Genomic DNA, 25,317 nt, shown 5'->3' with positions numbered 1-25,317 from the left:
ATTTTTATTCAGGGATGGCTGGCTCATCTTCCTGGAAACCACATCCACATAATGGGACGACTGTGCAGCCACCTCACTGCTACCTGGCATTAGGAGGAAGAGACAGGGACTGGGATAACCAAGAGTGTAGGACAGAGGGAAGGAAGAAGTAAACCAAGTAGGTCTTATAATTATATCCAGTTCGAAACTGAGAAACTTTCTAAGTTGGCCAAACTTTACAAAAATGTGACCTCTTAAATTCTGGCATGGACAAGAAAAACAGGTTGTCTGCAGGTAGGACTGCCAGACTTGGTCCATGAATCTGCCCAGTAGCTTATCTCAAAATGACGGCCATTTGGAGGGAAGCAGAAGGGACCTGCTGCCAGTAGATGCAGTAGTGCTGGGCTTACCCAGGAAACTCGGGTGTAGCTCTGCCTTAGAGGCTGTTGCAGTCAGCTTAGCTGAGGCTCACTCATGGAATGGGGGAGAGGACAAGGAGGAGGCTGCCCCTGCTCAGTTAGCAGGCAGCTGTCTTGTGCGTGCACTGCATTATCTTAACTTCTTGATGCCTTCAAGTAAATACTGCACTCTTCTTAAGGTTTTGAGAGTAGAAGAGCTTTTGGAAGGTAAAAAAAACAGGGAAGCTATAATTATACTTGGAGGGAAAAGATGCTTATCTGTGCTTTCAAATGTAAAACTCTCCATTTCAGTTATTCTGTATTAACCATTAAACTCAAATGGAAAAGTAGGATATTAGTTTTATAGTATCTGTATTTTTTTTTATTGCTTATTTTCCTTGCTTGGAACAATTCTATATTTTTTCTTGCACAGGTTTGCTGTGTGGAAATTTGTGTAAAGTGAGAAATTAAATTGAAGTGGTCTGAATGTATAACAGCTAAAAACTAATAATTTCTCCAGGCTCTTAAATCTGAACATTAATCTCTTCATGTCATTTTCGTTTGTTTCACTTGCAGCAAGTGCTTGCTATGAGAAATTTTGACAATTTTGCCGATGGATACTAACTGTATCTTTAACATACTTTAACCACCATAACTAGAGAGAAGATAACTGAAGGATGGAAAGCAGACTTCTAATGAAACCTTAAGCAGTGTTTTAAAAGTATTTTTGTGGCTCTTGAGTACTAGAGATGGGAAGAAAGATGTATGGGAAATAATGAAGGAAAGCTACTACAGGGAATGCAGGAACTTCAGGGAAGAATCTGGCTAAAAGTGCAGAAAGTACCTGTCAAGAGTCATGGCTGCAGGACTGAAGGGGTTGATAGTTAAACAAAACCAGAGTTGACTTTTACTTGAGTTTGAGACACCTGTAAAGGCAAAAGAAAATACAAATATTTAGTTTACTATTTTGAGAAAGACATCAAGGTGTGAAAATGAGGGGAGATGTAGAGGCATATAAATGTATGTAGAAAGCATCCAAAGCTACAGAAACGTATTCAAAAGTTGGAGGCAGCAAAGCAACAAAGATTGCTTAGGTTCAGAAGAATATACTTCAATGTTTTAATGGTAAATTTTATAAAAGAAATTTTCATTGGGCTTTAAGTGTATGATATAATTGAAGAACAAAGACTTTAATATATATCCTATGTTAAGAAATATTTGTTTGGTTTAATGTCTCAAAAGAGTGTAATTAAGTAAGGTACACCCTCTAGATCATGACTATTGCTGTTGTAGTTGTGCAGTCTGAAATAGAACTGTTCAGTCTCATTCCTCAGCCCTGAAGGTATACCCATAAGACAGATCCTCCTTCTTAAAATTCCTGTTGCTCACTAGAACATAATTTAAGCAGGAGAAAAAGAAAATTACTCTAGTACAGATAGTTTTGGCTAAGTTGAGAAAGCAAATGAAGTTAAGTTCTGGAATTAAACTGTGTTACGAATTAATATGGGGAAAATATAATATTTGGTCACTTCTCAGTAGTTTGTGGCAAAGTATATAGAACGATATTTTTAGAAAATGTATTTACTTTATGGAGTACTTCGCTATAATAAATAAATAACCTCCAATTTTTTCTAGGCATTTGGCATAGCTACTGATGAAAACTTTGTTATCACCACAACAAACAGGAAGGAAATTACAGAAGACAACTTCAGTAAGTAGCTTAGATGACAAAAATAAATACAGTTATTTTTTGTATTGATTGTAAAGACCGCATGATGATTGTTACACTTTATGATGTGCAGTAATTAACTGGAAGTACACATTTTTTTCAATATACTTTATATTTCATGTTCACTACAGGAGAACTTGTTCAGGATGGAGTTACTTTGTATCTGCTACAGTCAGTTGATCAGACGCTGCTTTCAGCAACCAAGGAGCGAATTGACTTCCTGCCCCACTATGACACGCTTGTCAAAAGTGGCATGTATGAATACTATGCCAGCGAAGGCCAAAATCCTTTGCGTAAGTACTTGTCAAAATAATCTTGTGTGAATTATGTTTATATGAATATAAATTGCTCATAGCCACATCAAATTTTAGTTACATCTGGTAAAAAAATAAAGTCTTAACTGTAAAAGAAAAATTAAGTATGTTCTTTACACAAATTTTTCTTTTAAAAATTTCTCAAAATGGCTGTGTAATAATCCAGATTTACATAGACACCTCATTAAATACATCTTAAAGTATTTTAGAAGTAAAATTATTTTAGTCTTGATAATAATCTTGTGGATGTCACCCAGACAGGTCAGTACTTGTGTTATCATGCTTTCGTCTCCTGTACTCACAATAGACTTTATGTTTGAATTTGATGAACAGTTTTTCTATGAGGTACCATAGAATTTTGTCTGCTCTCTGATTTGTCATTCTACAAGGCTTAACTTACCACCAAGAGCAAGTATTTCTTTAAAAAGATGCTGCTTTAGTTTTTATCTAACTGGTATATTAAATATGTAATCAGCATTTTGTATTGTTTTATTTAAAAAATTAATTTCTGTTTATGGCTTCTCTGAAAATTCTCTCTGTGGCTGTGGTTACTTTTTAAGTATGTACGTCTTGGCCTGTTCAGCTGACTTAAAATTGTACTGAAAAAAATGCAAACATCAAGACTCAAGCATTATACCATTCCCACGGCAATTTCTGTTTCAAAACAGTCTCAGCTATGTCTGTAAATAGGAACTGTGTTCTAAGTACCAGTCTCCTTTTGCCCTCCCTCTTTCTCCACTTCATTGATTTCCCCACCCTGCTGAAGATACTGTTTTGGTTCAGTTTTGAGGGAGCTGTGCTTAAAGTGCACTAATAGTTTGGTCAGTGATATGTGTATCTTTATGCACAGGAATTGCTGTATTAGACCACACATTCTGTCTAGATCTGTCCTTTGTTCCTGCCAGCAGCCAGTGCATTAGATACCTTGGAAATACTAGAAGAACAGAAAGGCAATGTAGAGCTGCAGCAGTAGTGATTTGGGGAGTTTGGAATCCATGTCTGTGGACTGTTCTTTTCCATTAAGTTGTCCAGTTACTTTCTGAACCACATAACATCTTTAGCATTCACAATATTTTGTGATATTGAGCCCCCAGCTTAATTGCCTGTGAAGTGTCATATCTTTTTGTGTATGTCAAACGCATTACCAGTTTCTTTGCCTGGTGATCCTAATTTGTATGCTGGGAGATACTATAAAACATTGCTGCCAGATTGACTGACTTACTGAGTCACGCTTTAAACTAACAAACTTGGGGGTTGGGGCACCACCAAAAAGGTGAGACAGTCAGCAGTCCGACTAAAATGTCTCTATACCAGTGCATGCAGCATGGGTAACAAAGAGGAGGAGCTGGAAGCCACTGTACAGCTGGAAAGCTACGATCTGATTACTGTCGCTGAAACTTGGTGGGATGACTCATATGATTGGGACACTGCAGTCAATGGCTATAAACTGATCAGGAGGGACAGGCAAGAAAGGAAAGATGGGGGGGTTACGCTTTACATTAAAAAAAGGATTGACTGTACAGAGCTGTCTTTGAAAAACAGCAGTGTACAAGTTGAGAGCTTATCAGTGAAAACTGAAGACCAAGCCAACAAAGGAAACCTCGTGGTTCATGTTTACTACAGGCTACCTGATCAAGGGGAGGATGTCAATGAAGCACTCTTACTTCAACTACAGAAGGCATTACACTTGCAAGCCCTGATCATGTTAGGGGACTTCAGTCACTCTGACATTCACTGGAAAAGTGGCACAGCAAGCTGCAAGCAGCCTAGAAGACTCTTGACAATAACTTCCTAATCAAGGTGATAGAAAATCTAACCTGAGGAGATGCATTAATGGACCTGTTGCTCACCAATACAGAGGAACTTACTGTAAAGGTCAATATTGGTAGTAGCCTGGGCTGTAGTGAATTCATGATCTCGAGGGATATAGGCTAGGTGACAAGTGAGGTCAGAACTCTAAACCTTAGGAAAGTGAACTTTCAGTTGTTTAAGGAAGTGGTGGATGAGACACCCTGGGAAACAGCCCTTGGGGGTAAAGGAGCAGAAGACAGATGGTGACTATTTAAAGACTTTTTTTCTTAAAGCACAAGAACTGTTGATTCCCACATGCAAGAAATCAGTCAAGGAAGAAGGAAGACTAGCATGACTGAGTAAGGACCTCCTGGTCAAACTAAAGCATGAGGGAAATGCATGGGCAGTGGAAGAAGGGGAACACATCCTGGGAATAATAAAGGGATAATGTCTGGGGATGTAAGGGTGGGGTCAGGAAAACTAAGGCACAACTGTAACTAAATTTTGCAAGGGATGTGAATAATAATAATAATGGTTTCTATGGGTACTTTCGAAAACAAAGACAAGAAATTGTGCACCACCAGCACCCCCAATAAATGAAGGGGCTGGGGGGATGACAGCTGACATGGAGAAGACTGAAGTTCTAAACAGGGTGGGTTTTTTTTCCTCAGTTTTCACTGGTAATTCTTCCCACATCTGTTGAGTCCCTGAATCTAAAGTCAGAGACTGGGGGAATGAAAACCCACTCATTGTAGGAGAGGATCAGGTTCAAGACCATCTGAGGAACCTGAATGTACAAGTCCATGGGAGCTGATGAGATGTATCCCAGGGTCTAGAGAGAACTGGCAGATGTAGCCACTAAGCTGCACTCTGTTGTATTTGAAAAGTCGTGGCATTCAGACAGTCTCCAGTAGCTGGAAGAAGGGAAACTATACGTACATTTTTAAAAAGGAGGTCTCTGGGAACTCTGAACCACTCAGCCTCACCTCAGTGCCCAGTAAGGTCATGCAACAGATCTTCCTGGAAGCCGTGTCAAAGCATATGGATGACAGGGAGGTCATTGGAAACAGCTAACATAGCTTCACCAAGGGCAAATCATGCCTGACTAATCCAGTGGCCTTCTATGTTGGAGTGACTGTGTTGGTGGATAAGGGAAGAGCAACTGATGTCATCTATCTTGACTTCTTTAAGGCCTTTGATACAGTCTTGTACAACATCCTAGTAGCTAAATTGGAGAGAGATGGGTTTGATGGGTGAACTGTTCAATGGGTGAGAAATTGGCTGGATGACTGCCTCCAAAGACTTACAGTCAATGGCTCAATGTCCAAATGGACATCAGTAACAAGTGGTGTCCCTCAGGCACTTGTATTGGGACTGGTACCATTCAATATCTGACATAGTGGGATTGAATGCACCCTCAGCAAGTGTGCAGATGCACCAAGCTGAGTAGTGCAGTTGATACACACTTTAGGGAGGGGATGCTATCCAAAGGGACCTTCACAGTATTGAGAAGAGGGTCTGTGTGATCCTCATGAAGTTCAACAAGGCCAAGATCACGCACCTGGGTTAGAACAATCCCCAGTGTCAATACTAACTGTGGACTGAATGGATTGAGAGCAACCCTGCAGCGAAAGACTTTGGGGTACTGGTCAATCAAAAATTGGACATGAGCTGGCAGTGTGCACCTGCAGCCCAGAAACCCAATCATATCCTGAGCAGCATAAGATGTGGCCAACAGGTCAAAGGAGGTGATTCTCCTACTCTACTGCTCTTGTGAGACCCCACCTGGAGTACTGTGTGTGACTCTGGGGCTCCAGCACAAGATAGACATTGACCTATTAGAGCAAGTCCAGAGGAGGGCCACAAAAAGTGATCAGAGGGATGGCACACCTATCATATGAAGAAAGGCTGAGAGAGGTGGGGTTGTTCAGCCTGGAGAAGGCAAGGGTCCAGGGAGGTGACTGCAGCATTTAAAAAGGGGCTTATAAAGATGGAGAGAGACTTTTTACCAGGGCCTGTAGTAACAAGACATGGGTTAATGGTTTTAAACTGAAAGAGGGAAGATTTAGATTGGACATAATGAAGGAGCTCTTTACTGTGAGGGTGGTGAGAACTGGAACAGGGTGCCCAGAGAAGTTATGGATGCCCCCTCCCTGGAAGTGTTCAAGGCCAGGTTGGACAGGGCTTTAAGTAGTAGTTGAAGATGCCTGTGGCAGCAGGGTTGGTACTACATCATCATTGTAGGTCCCTTCTGATGTAAACATTTCAGGATTCTATTATCTCTTCTTTACATTTTCTGTGGCAGTCATAGATCTTTGGAGTTCATTTTTTCCAGGCATGTACATTCTGTTCTGCTTAATTAAGGCTATTGTTTTTACTTTTTGAATAAAATGAATAAAACTGAGGTACAGTAGTGCAAACTAACCTAAGCATTCCTTGTCTGTGCATAGTTTCTTAAATTGAAATTGATGCATCTTCCTTTCTAGCTTAGCTCAAGACGTGTAAAGGAAGGATACTTAATATTTCATTCCCTTGTGACACTGAATTAATGGTGGAACCTGATATCATTGAAAATGAAGGCCTATGTATGGTCATCATTACCTGCAGTAGCCATCCACAGACTTTTCAGGGAAATGTTGGGTGATCTTGGGACACGTGGAACTATTATATGGCATCCTAGAATAATTTAGGTCAGAAGAGATCTCTGGAGGTCATGTCATCTAACCCCTGCTCAAAAACAAAGTCATTTAGGTCAGGTGGTTGGACAAGTCTGGTTGAGTTTTGAGTATCTCCAAAGAGTAGAAATTCCACAACCTGTTTCAGCAGCCTGTTCCAATATTCAGTTACAGAAGAAATACATATTTATCTAATGAATTTCTCATGTTCTAACTTCTGTCTGTTACTTCCTGTTCCATCACTGTACACCTCTGAGAAGAGTCTGGCTTCATCTCTCTGTACCCTCCTAGCAATAAGACAGCGATACGGTCTCCCTTAGCCTTCCTTTCTTAAGTATGAACAATCCTAGTTTCCTCACCAGCTTCTCCTTGTCTGTCTGGTGCTCAAGCCCTCTGATTATCTGGAGGACTTCTGGGCTCACTTCAGTATTTCAGTGTCTTTTCCAGAGAAGCCTAAAGCTGGACACGGTACTCAGTATGCAGTCTCACAAGGACTGGATAGGGAGGAAGAATCACTCCACTCGACACTTTGTGTCAAAGTGTCACTTTGTGACAAAGTTTGACACTTTGTCAGTGTCTCTGTATTGCTCTCAGGTAGCCCGTCCCCTCTTCAGCTTCAGGCATTTGAACTTGCTCAGGAGTCTTATTCATCAGTTCTGGCTTTCTTCCACACTTGAGTTCCTCCACAGTAGCATGAACTACTCATTCTTGAGGAGGAGGTCCCTGGAGATCAACCAGCTGTTGTGAGCCATCCACAGGACAACTATTAAAAACTCTCACTAAGGGTACCAAAGGGATGTAAAGTAGAAGAGAGAAAGCTGCAAAGGTACAGATGAATAAGGATTGGTGGCTGGATCAGGGTAGGTTGTGTGTGTCAAACCTACATTTTTCTGTTCTTGATATGTTGAGCTTTTTTCTTCTCTCTGCTCTTCATTACAGTAAGATTGTTGGTTTCATAGCAGAGAGTTGTCATCTTCGAGAATATAACTGTATGAAACTGGCAGGTATCATACCTCATTGTATTTGTGTCATGGTGATAGATTCTTATACTGAACAGTAGTAGTTCTTTCTGCTGATAATGAAACACTGTAAAATCATACCCCTTGGTCCTGTGTAATGTTTCGGTGAAATGCACTGTGGATCAGTGGGAGGTACATGTTACAGATACTGAAGCCATGCTGGGGAGTTGGTTGGCATTTTATCTTAAGCTACTCTGATCTCTAGATGCTTGACTCTTCTGCTAATTTTACCTGTTGGATATTTTTTTTTTTAATTGGCAAATGTTTTGTATTGTTTCTTCTTCCACTCTCATCTTGGGTTCAAGGGACTCAGAAGTTATTTGTTGTTAAAAGCTGTGTTTTTCCATATATGATGGAGACTACAAGAGAAATAAGAACAAAAGTAGTAGAATTGAGATACTTCTCTGTTGTGATTTTTATCAGTGTTGCTGATGATGCTAAACTAGATGGTGAGGTAGACACATGAGAAAGGAGAGCCATCTTAAAGAGACCTGGACAGGCTGGAAGAGTGGGCAAGCAAGAACTGTATGAAGTTTAACAAAGACAAGTGCAAAGTCTTGTACCTAGGATGACATAACCAAAGAGCCCAGTACAGGAACAGATCTGTGTGTCTGGGGAGGAGCCTTATTGAAAGGGACCTGGGGGTCCTGGTGGACAGCAAGCTGAACACGAATCAGCAGTGCCCTGCCACAGCAACAGAGGCAAATTAGATTTTGGGCTGCATCTGCAGGGGTGTTACTGGCAGAGATAGAGTTGTGATCATCCCACTTAGCACTGGTCAGGCCATGCCTGGAGTGCTGTGTCCAGTTCTGGTTCCCACAGTTTAAAAATGACATTGACAGACTGGAGAAGAGCCTAAAGGAGAACCACAAAGATGATCCAAGGGCTGGAGAACCTGCTATGTGAGGAAAGACTGAAGGAGTTGGCTCTTTTCTGGGTAAAGAGAAGGCTTGGGAGGACCTCATCACAGTATTCCAATACTTAAAAGGGCAGCCACTAAGGGAATGGAAACTCCCCCTTCACAAGGAACCATATGGAGAAGACCAGGGGCAATGGGTAGAAGTTGCACTGGGAGAGGCTTCATACTGATGAAAGGAAGAAATTTTTTACAGTGAGAACAATTAATTAGAACAGTCTCACCAGGGATGTGCTAGAGTCCCCACTGCTGGAGATTTTTAAAGATGCAGTTGGTCAGGTTGCTAGATAATCTCATACATACCTAGGCTCCCTTTCCCATGAAAGGTTGGACTAGATGACCTTTCAAGGTCCCTTCCAACCTAAATTGTTCTATGATTCTATAACTTAATTTTAGTTTACAGACATTAATGCAGATTCATAGGGGGGAAAAGTGTGACAGTAGTATTTTTGGGTAAATTTGTGTATTTCAAAAGTTGCAGGTAGAGATACTGTTAACACTGCTAGATTCATGTTAACTGGAAGCATTTCCATTCTTTCAGTAACAGAGATTCAAACGAGAATTTTTGACAGTCAAACCATAGCATATTCCTGAAACTAAAGAGCACTTCACCCTTGATTTGAAGGAATGCACCTTTAGCAACCACATTGGATGAATATTTTTGGTTTGTTTTTTTTTTTTTAATTTAAAAAAAATAAGTACCTGAACATGAGGGTTTAAGTAGGAAACAATATGCAGCCCATCCACTGGGACAGAATAATAACAAACAAAAAATAACTGTTAATTATGTGTCATGTCAAGGTGATGTGAGGCGTTGAGTGCATTGGTGTGGATGCAGAACCTTCTGTTATTTGATGTTCAGCTGCAAAACCAAGGAATTTTGCTACTATCCATTCATGTTTCCCTTTTAAATACATATAACATTGCTAGACAATGAGTTAATACTGTTTCGCTAATAGTAGCACAATAATACTTGTGGGACAAGAAGAAGATGAGAGCTGGGCATTGGGAGCAAGAATGGAGAGATGAAGGGTAGAAAAATGGAGAAATCTAGTTTTCTGACATATAGTTACTATAACCACTGTGTTTTAGAACTGTTAAGCTTTGAAGATATATACATAGTCTGTGGTTTCTTGTATTCAATTTCCTATAACTGTTTATTAGAACTCCCAAACCCTATTCCTGTACTGAAGAAAAAAAAAAAATCATCCTGAGAAGAAAAATAGTATTTTTTAGAGTGAGAGTCAAGTATCATCTCTTTAGCTTTACCTCAGGTACCATTTAAATAAACAGGTTTGTGCATTAAGAGCAACATGGTGCATGGTCATCAAATTCTGCAATAGAACTTGAAGTCCCTTCTGTTTTTATGGTTTCTTATGTCAAGAAAGCAAGTGTTTAAAGTTTTCAGTTTAGAAAGAGATACTTTTGAAGAGTTGTGGTGGGGTTTTTTAAACCAAAATTAAAATTTTAAATCAAGAAATAATATACACTGAGGACTGTAATTCTTCTACATTGGAGAAATACCTCCGTATGTGTATAACAGTCCAACTCTCACACTGTTTTCATGGTAATAAACATCACTGCTATCAGTTTGTCAGAAAAAACTGTTCCTTCTCATAAGATATTTATGAATATGAGGCCATTCAATACTGCACTTAAAAGTGTTCATGTAATTTGTAGCTACCAGTCATCTTCCATGAAATGCTGAGCATTCCCTTTGTAGGAAGACCTCTTTTTCCTTTTCTCAACAGGCTTCAGAACAATAATATGAGATGAAAAAAATGCATATGTTGCATATGCATAATGCATACGTATGTTCAGTTTTCCTTTAGTTTGTCACACACATGATTTATTTTTCTTTTCCCTTCTTTTCTTCATAAAGGACATTTTCCACTTCTCTTGTCTCACGTTATGATAATTTCCCAGTACATAACTCTAGTGATAGCCTCTTGTAGTCCTAACTTTAATTGCGTAAGGGTTCCAAGTGTTAATGTTTAGAAACAACAAACTTCTGCAAGTAGTATAGCTGATTATTTCTGCTGTGTATTACCGTATGTCTGACATTACTTTGGTTGTATTTACCAATCATTAAATTCTTCAACCATTTTTGCGATTTCCTTGGTGTTTTTTTTAATAAGCAAATAATTTTCTAGTTCGTAGTTTGTGCAACATTTCCATTCAGGTTTTTTCAATGAGTTTATTGTTCCCTCAATATTTTAACAAGTCAAAGTCAGTTTTTTAAGTACTTTGGACTTTCATATGATTCACACAAATTCATTCCTAATCATGGTAAAGGACAAGTTTGTTTTGTGATAAGAAGCCTGTTAGTTCATCAGTGTTCCTAGGTACTTCCAGTAATTGTGTTCTTGCCATCAACAGAGTTATAAGAGATTCAGTGATGAAACAAATAATAAAGTGTATGTACAAATGACTTTTTCATTTTTAACCAAGATGTTATATAATTTTGATGGTTCTGATAGTGCTTAGCTCTTGTCTATGTTTAGGCTGTATCCTAATTGCTCAGAAGAAGCTAATGTGTGTATGTCTGTTTTCTGAGAACAAGATTTTAATAGGGTTATTTTTCTGCAATTTATTTAGCGTTTGCCCTTGCTGAGTTGATTGACAATTCTCTGTCAGCTACGTCACGAAATACTGGTATTCGGAGCATACAGATAAAATTGGTAAGATAGAAATATTCTTTTTTCAGGTGTAGTTTGAATTGTCCTTTTTTTTTTTTTTTCTGGTGCTCCTTTTTTTTGTTGTTTTTTTTTCCTCCAAACAGTTATTTGATGACTCCCATGGAAAACCAGCTGTTGCTGTGATTGATAATGGAAGAGGAATGACTTCTAAACAACTTAACAACTGGGCTGTATATAGATTGTCAAAGTTTACAAGGCAAGGTGACTTTGAGAGGTTAGAAAGTTTTCATAATTTTTACAATTAGCAGACTGTGAAAGTTCACACACATCATTTTAAGACATATCTCTATACCAACACCTAGCTAAAACCTGTAATTCTATGGTTACATATAGACACATACTTTCTGCAGGTAGGAAATAGAGAAGCTTCATAACACATGTCTAATATTATGATACTGTGAGGACACTTTTTTTATTCTTGTGGCCTTTTCTAATCTGTCTGTGACTTGCTTATATACAGTTAGGGGCATTCTGTGTTCTGCAGAAGGTTGATTTTTTTCAATAGTGCGTTGTTCATCTGTTACCTGAAAGCCTTTCAGTAGTGCGTCAAGCAATGCATTCATTGTCTATTATGTTACTGGAATAACGGATACAGAGTTTAGGTTTAATGTGGGTTTTTTGGTGTTTCGTTTTTGGGGTTTTTGTTTTGTGTTGTTTGGGGGTTTTTTTTAATATCTTAATGATGTACAATGTAATGCAAAATTATTCCTGAAGGTGGCTAGGAAAAATAAATGCTTTATATTTTAAAAATAAAGTAGAAGTTTATGGTGGGTTTTGCTATGTATATAAATTCATTTTTCAGTTTTGAATCTGTTCTCAAGAGATCTTCCAGCTGCACAGACAGACTTAACCCTAGTGTAGAAAATTCCAGTACTTGAGCTTTCGTCACTTTAAATACCTTAAGTCTAGGACAGTAAATGTGAAGATGAGGATCGCAGCCTCAATCATAACTAATTTGTCATAGGAGAAACTAGCGTAAAATGGGGCAGTGAAAAGTGATAATATAGCTAAAGAGGGTTTTTTTTTTTCATTGGAAGCATCTCCAAATAGAATGACTGGTATCTATCAACCAACTGTAGATAAGTGCATAAAAAGGTCTGCTGGGTCATCTAGTCATTTGTAAAGAAATTCACTACTTTTTGAAATTGCGGTAGGTGAATTTAGTAACAGTAGAAATGTATAGTATTTTTAAGCTAAAGGTTTAAACTGTGGGTTGATGTCATTCAGTGGGAGCATAGCTGTAAATTATACCAGGATACCATCTACATCTTGTTTCCATTTGGGAATGCTATGACTTAAAAACAGACGTTTGTCCTACGATTTGCTTAAACTAGGTAAGACTGTTCATCAATCTAAGCTGACTTAGACATGAAAGATGATGGTATGTGTAGTCTCTCCAAGACTGCATTTAATAGTTGGTTGGCATTATTTCCCATTTTGACTCAAAAGTGAAAGTGTGAAAGGATGATGTTAGGAAGATCAGACTTGGTTTGTAAGCCATTTTCATTTGCAGCAGCTTCTGTTAGTGTGTTGTCATGGTCAAAGGGAGAGCATTGGGGGATTTGCCTTTTACTTTCTACCATTAAAACTGTATAATTGCTGTTGCCACAGTACCTGTCACACAGACCTGTCAACCATGTCGTATTGCACAGTTAACAATGCAGAAAAGTTTTCAGAGTAATAGTTTCTATCAGATTCTTACTGCCAAATATTTTCCTCTCTTTCATCTGAACTTCATCTAGAATTTTAGGCACGTACCTTTTAATGTTGCAATTATAGTAGGTCTAAAGTGAAGGATTTTTGAACAAAGTGACTGCAGGAAAGAATTTAATATTACAAGCTGTTTAGACCAGAACTTTCTTTTTTGAAATTACTTTTGTCCTGAGAAAATTTATTAAAGGCACTTTTACTCTCAGTGATCATTCAGGATATGTACGCCCTTTGCCAGTGCCTCGTAGTTTAAATAGTGATATCTCGTATTTTGGAGTTGGAGGCAAGCAAGCAGTGTTCTTCGTTGGACAGTCTGCCAGAGTAAGTAAATATCAATCTTTATTTTAAAACATTTTTATATTAGATTGTTATTATCTTGGCTTTCAATCACAGCATTATTTTTTTATGTTAAATATTATTTTGATTTTTAAATACTGTTTCTTTAATAATATTAGATGATAAGCAAACCTGCAGATTCTCAGGATGTTCATGAACTTGTCCTTTCTAAAGAAGATTTTGAAAAGAAGGAGAAAAACAAAGAAGCAATATATAGCGGATACATTCGAAACAGAAAGGTAAATAGCCTTAATACTTTTTTTTTTTCCCTTTTTTAATTGAAAGACTTTCCTGGGTTAACAGGATTTCACTATATAATATTCTTGTAATACTTCTCTGGGGATATCGTTATCTTATTGGATCATTGGCATCCTGGAGTGTAAAAGAAAGTAATGGGAACCTTGAAGACACTATATCATAAGGCTTTATTTGTATGTGATTCTTTTTGTTGTTTGGCTTAAAGAACAGAAATGCCATACAGTTTGATAGGCTAAGTTAGGAAAAATATTTTTAAATACCTTTTTTAAGAACAAATTGCTTTGTTACATAGGAAACCTAAAGAAAAAAAATGCCCCTTCTATAAAGTAGTAAGGAATAAATTAGGGAAACCAACTGTGCTTACGTAGAATAACTAACCTGCACGTGGGAGAAAAGTTCAGCCAGATCAACAAAACTCAGTGGTTTCACAAATCTTCACTAATTTTGTAAAAGAAATGAACTATTTAGTTGAAAACTGAAAGGAACAGTCCTGATGATTTTCATGAAGAAAATCTTAAGCAAAAAGTTGTAAGGTAAGGAGGAAGACCAAAAAGAACTGTTCTTTGGACATTTTTGAGCAAGGAGATAAAGATACAGCTAAGGGTGCGCATGGGAGCTTAAGTGGGTGCTGTGTATAACAAGGTAATCAGACCTTGATAATAGTCCGTATCTTCTGAGTTATATAAGTGTTCTTGGTCTTTTGTATGGGTCAGAAAGGAACACGGAATAAATAACATTTTTATCATGCCAGTGTTGGGTCAGTGACTTGTGACAAAGAATTGTCAGAAATGTATAAGTTTTATTTTTAATCTCTGTGCAATAGAGATGAGAAGGTAGTCACAGAAATAGAAACTGAAAATAAAAGCAGAAAAAAATCTGGTTTTTGTATAAGGCACAAATGCTTTCCATCTTCATTTGATATTAAAAAGGGAGTGCGGGGGACAGAAAAGTAGAGAATAACATATATTAGTTGGAGGAAGCTAGCTGAATGAGATGCATAGATACTATTAAAGAATTAAAGAAGATGGTGCAATCAGCTGTTTGAAAAGTTGTGATGATAATATAAAATGAACATTAAGCTGATACAGGTAGAAAAAGTAATTTTCAAATAGAATTCTATTAGAGGTAAAAAATAACTTTTAAATATCCAAGAGGGAAGAGATGATGTGAAGCATTCAAGTAATAGAAGTGAAGTGTGTAGATAATGAATAGACAACTCAGGTCTCAGAAATTCTTACAAATCATTGAAATATCCAGGCCAGTTCATTATATTGATGTGAAATTAAATGTGTGAATTTGTCTCTCTAATGTCTTGAAAAATGGTCTGCAGTGCACACAGGTGATCAAGAGAATACTATGACAGAAATAGAAGTTGTAATGGGTTACTGCACTGTTAGAAGAATAATTGAGCCTTTGAAGCATGAGTTTGTAAAGGAAGTTACTTTTGCAAGGAAATCAAGATATACTATCAAACCTAAGGCATTCTAGAACAGGGCCAGAACGCTGATGGCACCCCCAGTCAATCATCTTCTGTTGATGGATAATAAGCACCTGCACTCGCTTCCCTGGACCATTTAATATTGCCAACAAGTAAATACTGCTTTTCTAGTTGAGATGGATGTTGGGAACGTAGGGGAAAGTGCCATGGTAGTTTGTCATATGTGGTCGGAAGGCAGCAAAAAATTTGAGAAGCATTTTTGAAGGCACTTTCCCTCTGTTAATTGCACAGGATAGCACTTGTTCAACATCAGTGTACAGCTTCTAGGTCATTGGTAAAATCGTACAGAAGTGAGGACCAAGCAACTCCGTCTTTTCTTTATTATCTGTGATCTCATTACTAGCTTAGAAACAACCCCTTGCTTGGATGCAGTGATAAGACTGTTAGGTTTAAAAGAGGCTGTGCTTTGAGCAGAAGACAGCATTTGAAGAATTACAGTCTTATTTGATGAAAGTTCCCACAACTGATTAAATTATTCTGTTGGTTAAGGAGAGCTGTTTGATTCCCTGGGGAAAGTCTCAATAGAAGACCCTTGACTAACATATTTCACCACCTACAGTTAGGTAGGATGTATCCTTTAATGACTTAGTGGTGTGTTTCCTTTTTGCCTACTTTCCTGCAAAACAAGGTATGAAGCTCTACTTACTACAGCACGAAAAAGCACACCACCTCAGTTGTACCAGTTGTTTGCAATTGCTATAAAGATCTCAGTCTTTGTATTGAAAATAGCTTATTTTCTGGATGAACCAAATGTAAAGGATTATACACTGGTCCAACATGAAACATAACATCAACCACTGTGTTTCTATGCACGTTAGAAACCACCTATAAGAGTAGAGTGCATCCATCCAGGAAAAGTCAATCAGATCTTACTGGAAGCAGGAACTTCTGTTTTCTGTGAGACTACTGCATATTTCAGCTGGAACTGAGGATTCACCTTTCCTCTTTCACAACACAATCATCTTTCTTCCACTTCATTTTCTGTTATAGAAAGCAGTCTACCCATTTAAAAGCAAATTTTTTTTTTCTGGCTTGGTTTTCCTAAAAAGACTTAGACCTTGTACCCAGTTCCATTTGATGGATGGATGTCACACAGTGCCACATTAAACATGATTAGATGCATTTCTAGATTGAACACTTCAAATGCAGTGATGAAAGTGAGTTAAAAATCAACCAGATCAAGTATGTCAGATTCTCAGTTTGCTGACTTTAATTTGGAAGCTTTTATTTTAAGCATTAATCCTTTGTGATGCTTAGCATCATGTGTTCTATATTCTTTTCCTGTTCTGTTTTTTAATCCTTTTTGAAGCTGATGCAAGTTCAGAAACTGTTTACATTCCTGCTGTTATTATTTTACTCTCTTTGTAGCCATCTGACTCTACTCACATCGCAAGTGATGATGAAAGATTTCTTCATAATCTAATATTAGAAGAAAGGGATAAAGAGAGTTTTACAGCAGTTGTCATTACAGGTGTACAACCAGATCATATGCAATACTTGAAAAATTACTTTCATCTTTGGACAAGGCAGCTGGCGTAAGTTTGTGATTTAAAAGATTTGATTTAAAGGTGGACTACTAACAAAGTCAGATAATTATTAATTACTTCATTTTTGTACTTAGTGGCTTTATTTCTGTTAAGGCTGTTGATACATGTTTATTTAGCTAAGTGATTTTACAGAAACTAGCACAACTGAATAGGGCACCTATCTAAACAAAGATGTTAACAAACATAAGTTTCATTGTGACTTGATAAATTGATATATAATTATCCAATCAAATTATTAATAACCTATTAAATAGTTATTAATTTAATTTTTACATATCTCATTATTAACGTGATAAGTTACTGTTCTCACAGCTGTGCTCCTAACCTTGATATCTACCTTTGTGTTTAGTTTTCTGTTTTGTTGGTTTTGTTTTGTTTTGTTTTTTAAATGCTGCTTCATCCCAGTTTAAGAGGGAGACTGATATATGATGCTGTCCACTAATTACTATAGTAGTGTCCTCAGTAGTCCCGCAGAGCTTGGAGATCTAGCAGTCTGTGATACCTGTGAATTGTGTGCATTTATCTGTTAAGATGATGGATCTGTTTGTGAATATAAACTGAACTATGAAGCCATGGCCCAATTTTGAAATCTAGCAAACCATGGAATTTGGTTTTCAAGCTATAATTTTATTTTTGTGTTACCTATAATCTAATAATAATAGATAAGAATTAGATATTATATGAAACATCATTCGCTCTTGCATGTAAGAACTTGTGGCTGAAACCCTTTTTAACATTATGAAAATGTTGGGGTACGTCTACTTTGACAAGTAACTTAGGTCCCTCATTAGCTTCTAGGTGCTTTTCTGGTGAACACCCACACTTAGGTGTGTGTTAGTTCATTCCAGCAATCTCTTGAAGTGAAAGAACTGCCTCCATTTGAGATGAAACCCAGGTGCAGTTATTCAAGTATATGCCCTGTAGCTATTACAGTGAAGCCAATCAGATTTAGCTTCCCAGCGCTAAGCAATCCTGCAATACTATTTCAGCTGTAGTGGCCTTTTTCCCCTCAAACATCCCCACATACCCTCCTGTCATGCCTTTTGCCACACATGCATGATGCCAGTTTCATTCTGCTCTAATGGGCTACAGCACAGCCCTCATACTGTTTCAGATGCTTTGAAGTGGAGGGAGGAGAGATGAACCCAAAAAATAATTACGTATTAAGGCCATGAGAGCACCTTTTGAGGTCTGGAGAAGATGCAGACAAAGTGCTAAGCAGTTTGTTAATACCAGTCTACTCTAAAGTCCTGAGCAATGAGACCACAAGGAGCTTTTGTCTTGGAACTAGAATTTCTCCATGGGGTCCATTTAGTGCAGTGAATGTCAGAAGCAAAGCGATTATAAACACCTGCAGGTGCATTTAACTTCATACATTCAGTCCCATTGACTTGTATAATCTCATTTTTCTGCAAATCACCACCCTGAGGTTTAAGGACTTAATCTTTGAAGTTGGAAGAATTAGCTAGCTTGCTGAAAAGTTGAAGTCAGTGGGGTTTAGTTCCTCAGTTTTCTTAAACTTCATATCTCTATGAAAATAATCTATCTGATGGTGTGGGGTTTTAGGGAGTTTCTTAAATGTGCACAAGTACTGTTAGAAAATAATGTTTACAAATAAAGAAACATTTCTTATATGCAGATCATATCCATGACTGCTGCCTATATTCAAATAGGATATATTTACTCTTTTGTAAATAACTTAAGAATAATGATTGTTAAATGCTTCTTTTACTATTAGATCATCAGTACAAAGTTGATAGAAACAATAGGTGTGAAGCTTTTTTACTCGTTTACTCAGAGTGCAGAACAAATTATAGTAGTTTTATTAGTTTGCACTTTGATGTAAAGGATCTATAGCCATGTAACTATCATAATTGTTTTTACTTATGTATTATTTTCCCATTTGTAAGGTTTCTTAATGTTTTATCAAAAAATTCATCCTAATATAACCGCACATGAAGGAGATGAGTCGAAAGGAGTGAAAAAGAGTCACCCCGTTTACTAAATCTTCTGTACCACATATGCATGTTGTCATGGAATTGATTTATAAAAATGCAATGAACCAGTTATATTTTAATCAAAATATTAGTTTATTTAGGTTTTTGAAAATTATAATGTGCAATTTTAAAATAGAACTTTCTGAGATTTATTTTTCATTTAAAATGTATTTCAGACATATCTATCACTATTATGTCCATGGACCAAAAGGAAATGAAGCTAATGCTGTAACAAAAGATATAAGCCCTTTCAACAACATTGACATTCAGGTAAGAGGTTTTATGCTTACTAGTCAGAGTTCTTTGATGACAACTTATTTCATATTGTGCCTGTTTCTCTTTAATCATGCATTTTGAACTACAGCAGCATTTTAAGATACGCATGTAATTTAATTTTAAAACTGTTTATCGTTGCAGCATAGGAGCTAATTAATTTTGCTAACAGTTAAGATAAATGTAACAAATACTAATTACTGTAGGTTTGTTGGTCTGAGGAGAATCAACTTGGTGTTTTGTTGGGTTTTTTTTTCCAGATTTCAATGTTCGAAAAAGGAAAAGTACCAAAGATTGTCAGTCTTAGGGAGATCAAAGATGACATGCAGACATTGTATATAAATACTGCAGCAGATAGTTTTGAGTTTAAGGCACATGTTGAAGGAGAAGGTATAGTGGAAGGCATCATCCGATATCATCCCTTCCTGTATGACAGAGAAACATATCCTGATGATCCATGTTTTCCATCAAGTGAGTGAAATGTTTTGCTGGTTGTCAGTCCTGTTATAGACAATCCTACCACTCTAAATGTTTTAATGATCTAGAATCTAGAACAATTGAAATTGAAGAGTAAATTGTTCTCTAATTTGCACTGTGGCAGAACAGAAAAGTTCATATTCTTTTGGATGAACAAATCCTGTGAAAAAATTGACTGTTGTGGTAACTCATTCATGTAAACCTGAACCTTTTGACATAATGCCTTCTGATTTCAAACTATAAACTCTTAGGGAATGCAGTCTGATTGAAACATTTCCACTTTCCTGTTAGATCTTTGCTCTGAGAAAGTAATGAGAAACACCAGTAATTTGATTCAAGAAATGCTAACTTCGGAATACCACAGAGGACAGCATGTAGTCTTAAGTGTTAATTTAAAATTTGTTTTCTCCAGTCTTGATGAGTTCTGAGATGCTAAGGTTTTAAAATAGTTTGTGTTGGTGATTTATTTTTTTTTTTTTTAATTTTTTTACAAAACAAGTCTTGAGCTTATATGTGACAAGATTTTATGATCTTAGAAGAACATCAGTTGTAACTAGGGGGAAAAGTAATATTTATTCAAATTCGAAATTAAAAAATTTGGTAGTCTTGGTAATGTTATACAATCCCTGTTTAAAATATTTCCTTAGCTTTCCTTAGTTCTTCTGCTTGATATTTCTTAAACAGAAAAAAATCCTAATATTGTGTGTACCTAGCTTGATATCATATGTACTGCTACCGTGCTTAACTTGATAAGTATAGATAGTCCTTAATTTAGACTGCACTGTTTTTTGATACTATATTTTTTTTTTAAAGAAACTTGTTCATGGAGACTGTCTTTTTTTTTTTTTTTTTTTTTAACGATGATGATGATGACGACGACTGCTTTATAGTAGAAAAGGGTGCCAGGGGAAAAAGGCCTATTTTTGAATGCTTTTGGAATGGAAGATTAATACCGTACACAACTGTGGAAGAGTAAGTGGTAATCTGTTTCTACAGTGTAAACCAGGCTGTTTCTGTAAGGTAAATGTCCCTCTATAAAGAAGAGATTTAATGTCTTTTTCCTTTTGTTTTAAGTTTCGACTGGTGTGCTCCTCCAAAGAAGAGAGGATTAGCACCTATTGAATGCTACAACAGAATTTCTGGTGCATTATTTACCAATGATAAGTTCCAGGTCAGCACAAACAAACTCACCTTCATGGATCTGGAGCTGAAGCTAAAAGATAAGAATACTCTGTTCACGAGAATCTTCAATGGACAGGTGATCATTTTATTTTGTTAAGTATTTCTTCTTGGCAAAGTTTAATGCATATATGATACAGAAACTGTTACTGATTGTTTCTTCATGTCACTGAATATTGCTTAGTTTCTGAAGAACTTTTACCTTGGGCACTTTTGCAGGACTTCATAGCAAACACAGTTTTAGTGAGTAGTAAAGCTGACTTTAAATCTGAAAAAAAAGATTTAGTCTTTTTCCTTCTATTTTCCTAAACAGTAACTTTATCTAGTTTTATATGACAGTTTTTGTGGAAAGACCCTCCTTATAGAGGAATGTGAGTGCTGAGAGAAACACTTTCTCTGGCTTGAAGTATAGCTTTCCTAGAATTTTGTGGTGTTTCTAAGCTGAATAAATTTTTTTTTTTAGTACAATATCACTGTTCTCCTATAATTGTTTATATTTTTGAAGATTTAAGTTTTTTGTAATATGTTAATACCTATTTCTCTTGTAATCTCTTCATAGGAGCAGCGAATGAAAATTGACAGAGAATTTGCTTTGTGGCTCAAAGACTGTCATGAAAAATATGACAAACAGATAAAATTCACAGTTTTTAAAGGAGTAACTACACGTACTGATTTACCATCCAAAAGAATGCAGAGCCCTTGGACAATGTATGCTGCAATAGAGTGGGATGGGAAGACATACAGAACTGGACAGCTTGTAAGTTAGTTGCTCACTGATGTTGGCATTTTGTTTATTTTGTAATAGAGGACTTGAACCCTGTAAAAGGCAAATACTGTATATTTGATGCAGAAGGAATGTATTGATGCTAATTGTCTCTTCTCTTTACAGGTGAAAACTGTTAAGACTCTTCCAATATTCTATGGAAGTATTGAGAAATTTTTTTTGTATGGAGACCATGATGGAGATATATTTGCCACAGGAGGAGAAGTTCAAATTGCTTTGGTATGACAAATATAAAAAGGATTCACACACCTAGTATGCCTGTGGAATCTTAAACATAATCCTGGGCCAGACGTGTTTAAACAACTTTTAAATAACTGTTGAAAATTATGGGGGTTTTTTTGAGATTCAGCAATGTAGAAATAATCAGACTGCTTAGTTACATTAATATTAATGTAACTATATTAAATTATTAACAATTTTATGATTTATTTAAATTTGCATGTGAACTAGAGTATCACAGTTGGTATCGATAGTATGTTGTGCATCCATTCTTAACCCTTGTGGTTTCAACAAATTTTAGAACAATGTCCTGTGGAGTCACTGGGTAGTATTTGTTCACATATTGCATTATGTTTATGTCTACTTGTCTGTTTTCTTGGTAGAGGGGTACTTCTCTGACGTACTGTAATCTGGCTCTTTGTAACTGCAACTGTATTCAATTATTTTCAGGAACCTCAGGCATTGTATGCTGAAACAAAAACTGTTCCAATCTCAAAACTTGACAGAACAGTGTCTGACAAAGCTATTAAAAAATACATAGAAGATGAAATGGCAAGGTAAGCTCTAAATTCTAATTATTTACTTGTGAAGTTCCTAATAACAGTTCTAACATTTCTTCAGGAATAAAAAAAAGTTTTATTCCCAAATGGGAAAGCAGTCAGCTGTTTCCATAGCACCAAAAAACCTAGAACTCTAAACCTAGAAGAAATAGTTCACGGGGGGGGGGAGGGTGTTCCAGAAAAAATAGATTTGTGTATATTCTACTAAAGAGAAGTCACCCTGATTTTTAACTCACAAAAACCTGTTAATTCTTTTGTTTTCACTAGACTTCCTGACAAATTATCGGTAACATGGCCTGAAGGAGATGAGTTATTACCAAATGATACAAGATTTGCTGGTACACCAATAGGTATATTTTTTTTCTTCCAAATACTAAAAAGTAAAATATAAATTTAAAATTAGGTTATACACTTTTGTTTAAAAAAAATCTCTTCAATCATATATAATACACAGCATATTTTAAAAGTACTTTTTTTTTTTTTTTTAAATACAGGAGCATTAAGAATAGAAATTTTGAATAAAAAAGGAGAAGCAATGCAAAAACTTCCAGGTACAAGTCACGGAGGTTCAAAGAAACTTCTTGTTGAACTCAAGGTTATTTTACATTGTAAGTATTTCAGTATATTTAAAGAAATCTTTATTATTTTAAAAATGCGTAATGGATATTTCTTTGTGTATATACACATAATACACATTAGAATTTGATGGATGGATATAGATTTTTATTTTAAGGATAATATCCCATCAGAGTATGTAGTACTTCAAAGCCATATTTCATGAAATGACAATTGCTTCAATGCCAAATGTTTAATGTCTTAATACTATATTATGATTACATCTTCTGTCACATGTAAGAAGGACCTATCGGTTCCAGGCCGTCTACTTAATATATATAAGAACATGGTTAAAAAAGCTAATGCTCCTGTAGTTAACGTAGCAATTCATGTGAGCTGCATAAAAGTAGTGACCAGACTTGTTTAGTATCTAACATAAAGTCACTTTAGCATTTTAAAATACAAAGTTTCTTGTGAGTTACTATTTTGTGGTTTCCATTTTATGGGTGCTTCACTTGATACTCATAGAATCACAGAATAGTTTGGGTTGGAAGGGACCTTAAAGATCATCTAGTTCCAGCCCCCTGCCATGGGCAGGGACACCTTCCACCAGACCAGGCTGCTCAAAGCCCCGTCCAACCTGGCCTTGAACACTGCCAGGGAGGGGGCAGCCACAGCTTCTCTGGGCAGCCTGTTCCAGTGCCTCACCACCCTCACAGGAAAGAATTTCTGCCTTATATCTAATCTAAATCTACTCTCAGTTTAAAACCATTATCCCTCATCCTATCACTACACTCCCTGATAAAGAGTCCCTCCCCATCTTTCCTGTAGCCCCCTTTAGGTACTGGAAGGCTGCAATAAGGTCTCCCCAGAGCCTTCTCTTCTCCAGGCTGAACTACCCCAACTCTCTCAGCCTGTCCTCACAGGGCAGGTGCTCCATAAACAATAGCAGTAACCTATAGGCATATGGGATATACAATAGGAAAATCCAATTCTTCTATCTGATAAGAATTGTAAAAATACCTTTTGAAGCACTGAGGTTGCTGTAATGATATATGTCAAAGGAAACCAGATGAAAGTAACTTAGCTTCAGTTTAGTACGTGTGTCATAAGACTACACGTGGTATTTTAATGGCACTTGTATGGGGACTGTCTGCTGTGCATAACCATTGTCCAAGGTAGTGTGCTGGGACATAAAGGTTGGAATTGAAAAAAAGTGTTCACATAATACAAATTATCAGATTGTGTTTGCCAACAGCCTGGGAAATAAATCAGTGTTTTGCAACCTTAACTAAAGTAGACCATCATGACTTTAGGATGTATAAACTTGAAGGAGGCGTGGTGTTTTGTCAGTGTCGTTGCTAGCAGAAATAAAACTAAGTTTACTCTTTGCCTCCAATCACTGAAAAGTTTATCTTGAGACCTTTTGTGTCTCCTGACCCCTTTGATTCATTGGTGGAAACTTGTACTTACAACTTTTTACTGCTTCCTGTCTTAACTTTTGTTTCTAGTCAATTTATAAATCACTAGTGTAATCCTGTTCTTCACCAGAACAATGAGTTAAGTCCTGTAAGTGACAGTTTGGGCACAGCATACCTGTCAAACTCAAACCCCATGTCTTTCTTATAAAGCTTTCAGTTGTACTAAAGTGGTTACACCTGCATACAGCAAACACCTTACAATGTACAGTAAGTTTCTCTTCTCATTTGAGAATATCTGTCAAAATTTACTGCATGCTGCCAAAAGACTTGAGCTGTGAGAAACTTTATCTGATCTGTTACTGGGGAGCCATATAAAAGGTTCGATTCAAGATTAGGGTTTGATTTAGGGTTGAGAGAATGAGAAAGTAGAGGGATGCAGTGGGATAAAAGGAGCTCCCAGAGCAAAGGGTGGAATAGCAGAACTAGACTGTGAGAAACTTCTTGTCTGGACTGTGGCAGAAGCACCTTGTTCAATGTTTGGACAAGGGAAATGAGGCTAGCAAGACAGCTGGGATATGTGAAAATTTTTATCTGGGTGCTTGTAAGGTTTGGCCAAAAAACAAGGTGGGAGTTATGGGTTAGAGATGAGAGAAAGAGAATGCTGAAGGGTCTAGGTGGAGCAGGAAGATAAAGGGGCTACGAAATGAAAGAGTAGGATCAAGACAAAGAGGCTGCCTATGGAAAGTGTCTGCCAAAGGGAAGCATGGACTGCCAGGAAAACAGGGCTGTGAAGTTGTTTTTCTCTGGTTTTGCTTATTTGGATGTGTCATGGTTTGATCTCAGAGGACAACTGAGGACCATGCAGCCTCTCGCTCCTCCCTTCCCCCACAGCACTGAGAAGGGAAAGTAAAGCAAAGGCTCAGGAATCAAGATAAGGACAAGGAGGGATGACTCATCCGTTATGGTCATAGGCCTGTCTCTTT

General features: G+C 37.0%; 1 protein-coding gene across 1 annotated transcript in view; it reads left to right on the top strand.

Annotated features, from left to right (window-relative positions):
* The first annotated feature begins 295 nt into the window (after positions 1 to 295).
* Positions 296 to 25,317, top strand: part of SMCHD1 (structural maintenance of chromosomes flexible hinge domain containing 1) — a 78,839-nt gene continuing 53,817 nt past the window's right edge. The window contains exons 1-17 of the mRNA XM_026841440.1: positions 296 to 514; positions 2,013 to 2,088; positions 2,238 to 2,399; positions 11,420 to 11,502; positions 11,604 to 11,734; positions 13,437 to 13,551; positions 13,686 to 13,805; positions 16,691 to 16,857; positions 19,043 to 19,136; positions 19,400 to 19,612; positions 20,470 to 20,588; positions 20,691 to 20,874; positions 21,355 to 21,552; positions 21,685 to 21,798; positions 22,249 to 22,355; positions 22,626 to 22,708; positions 22,853 to 22,966. Of these exons, the coding sequence (XP_026697241.1) occupies positions 296 to 514; positions 2,013 to 2,088; positions 2,238 to 2,399; positions 11,420 to 11,502; positions 11,604 to 11,734; positions 13,437 to 13,551; positions 13,686 to 13,805; positions 16,691 to 16,857; positions 19,043 to 19,136; positions 19,400 to 19,612; positions 20,470 to 20,588; positions 20,691 to 20,874; positions 21,355 to 21,552; positions 21,685 to 21,798; positions 22,249 to 22,355; positions 22,626 to 22,708; positions 22,853 to 22,966 (2,299 nt within the window). The remainder of the gene's footprint in view (positions 515 to 2,012; positions 2,089 to 2,237; positions 2,400 to 11,419; positions 11,503 to 11,603; positions 11,735 to 13,436; positions 13,552 to 13,685; positions 13,806 to 16,690; positions 16,858 to 19,042; positions 19,137 to 19,399; positions 19,613 to 20,469; positions 20,589 to 20,690; positions 20,875 to 21,354; positions 21,553 to 21,684; positions 21,799 to 22,248; positions 22,356 to 22,625; positions 22,709 to 22,852; positions 22,967 to 25,317) is intronic.

Source organism: Athene cunicularia, assembly GCF_003259725.1.
Source record: "Athene cunicularia isolate RWA chromosome 2 unlocalized genomic scaffold, athCun1 chr2_part1, whole genome shotgun sequence".
In the NCBI taxonomy this organism is placed as follows: domain Eukaryota; kingdom Metazoa; phylum Chordata; class Aves; order Strigiformes; family Strigidae; genus Athene; species Athene cunicularia.
Note: the sequence above shows the minus strand (reverse complement) of the source record. Positions and strands in the feature narration are given on the sequence as shown.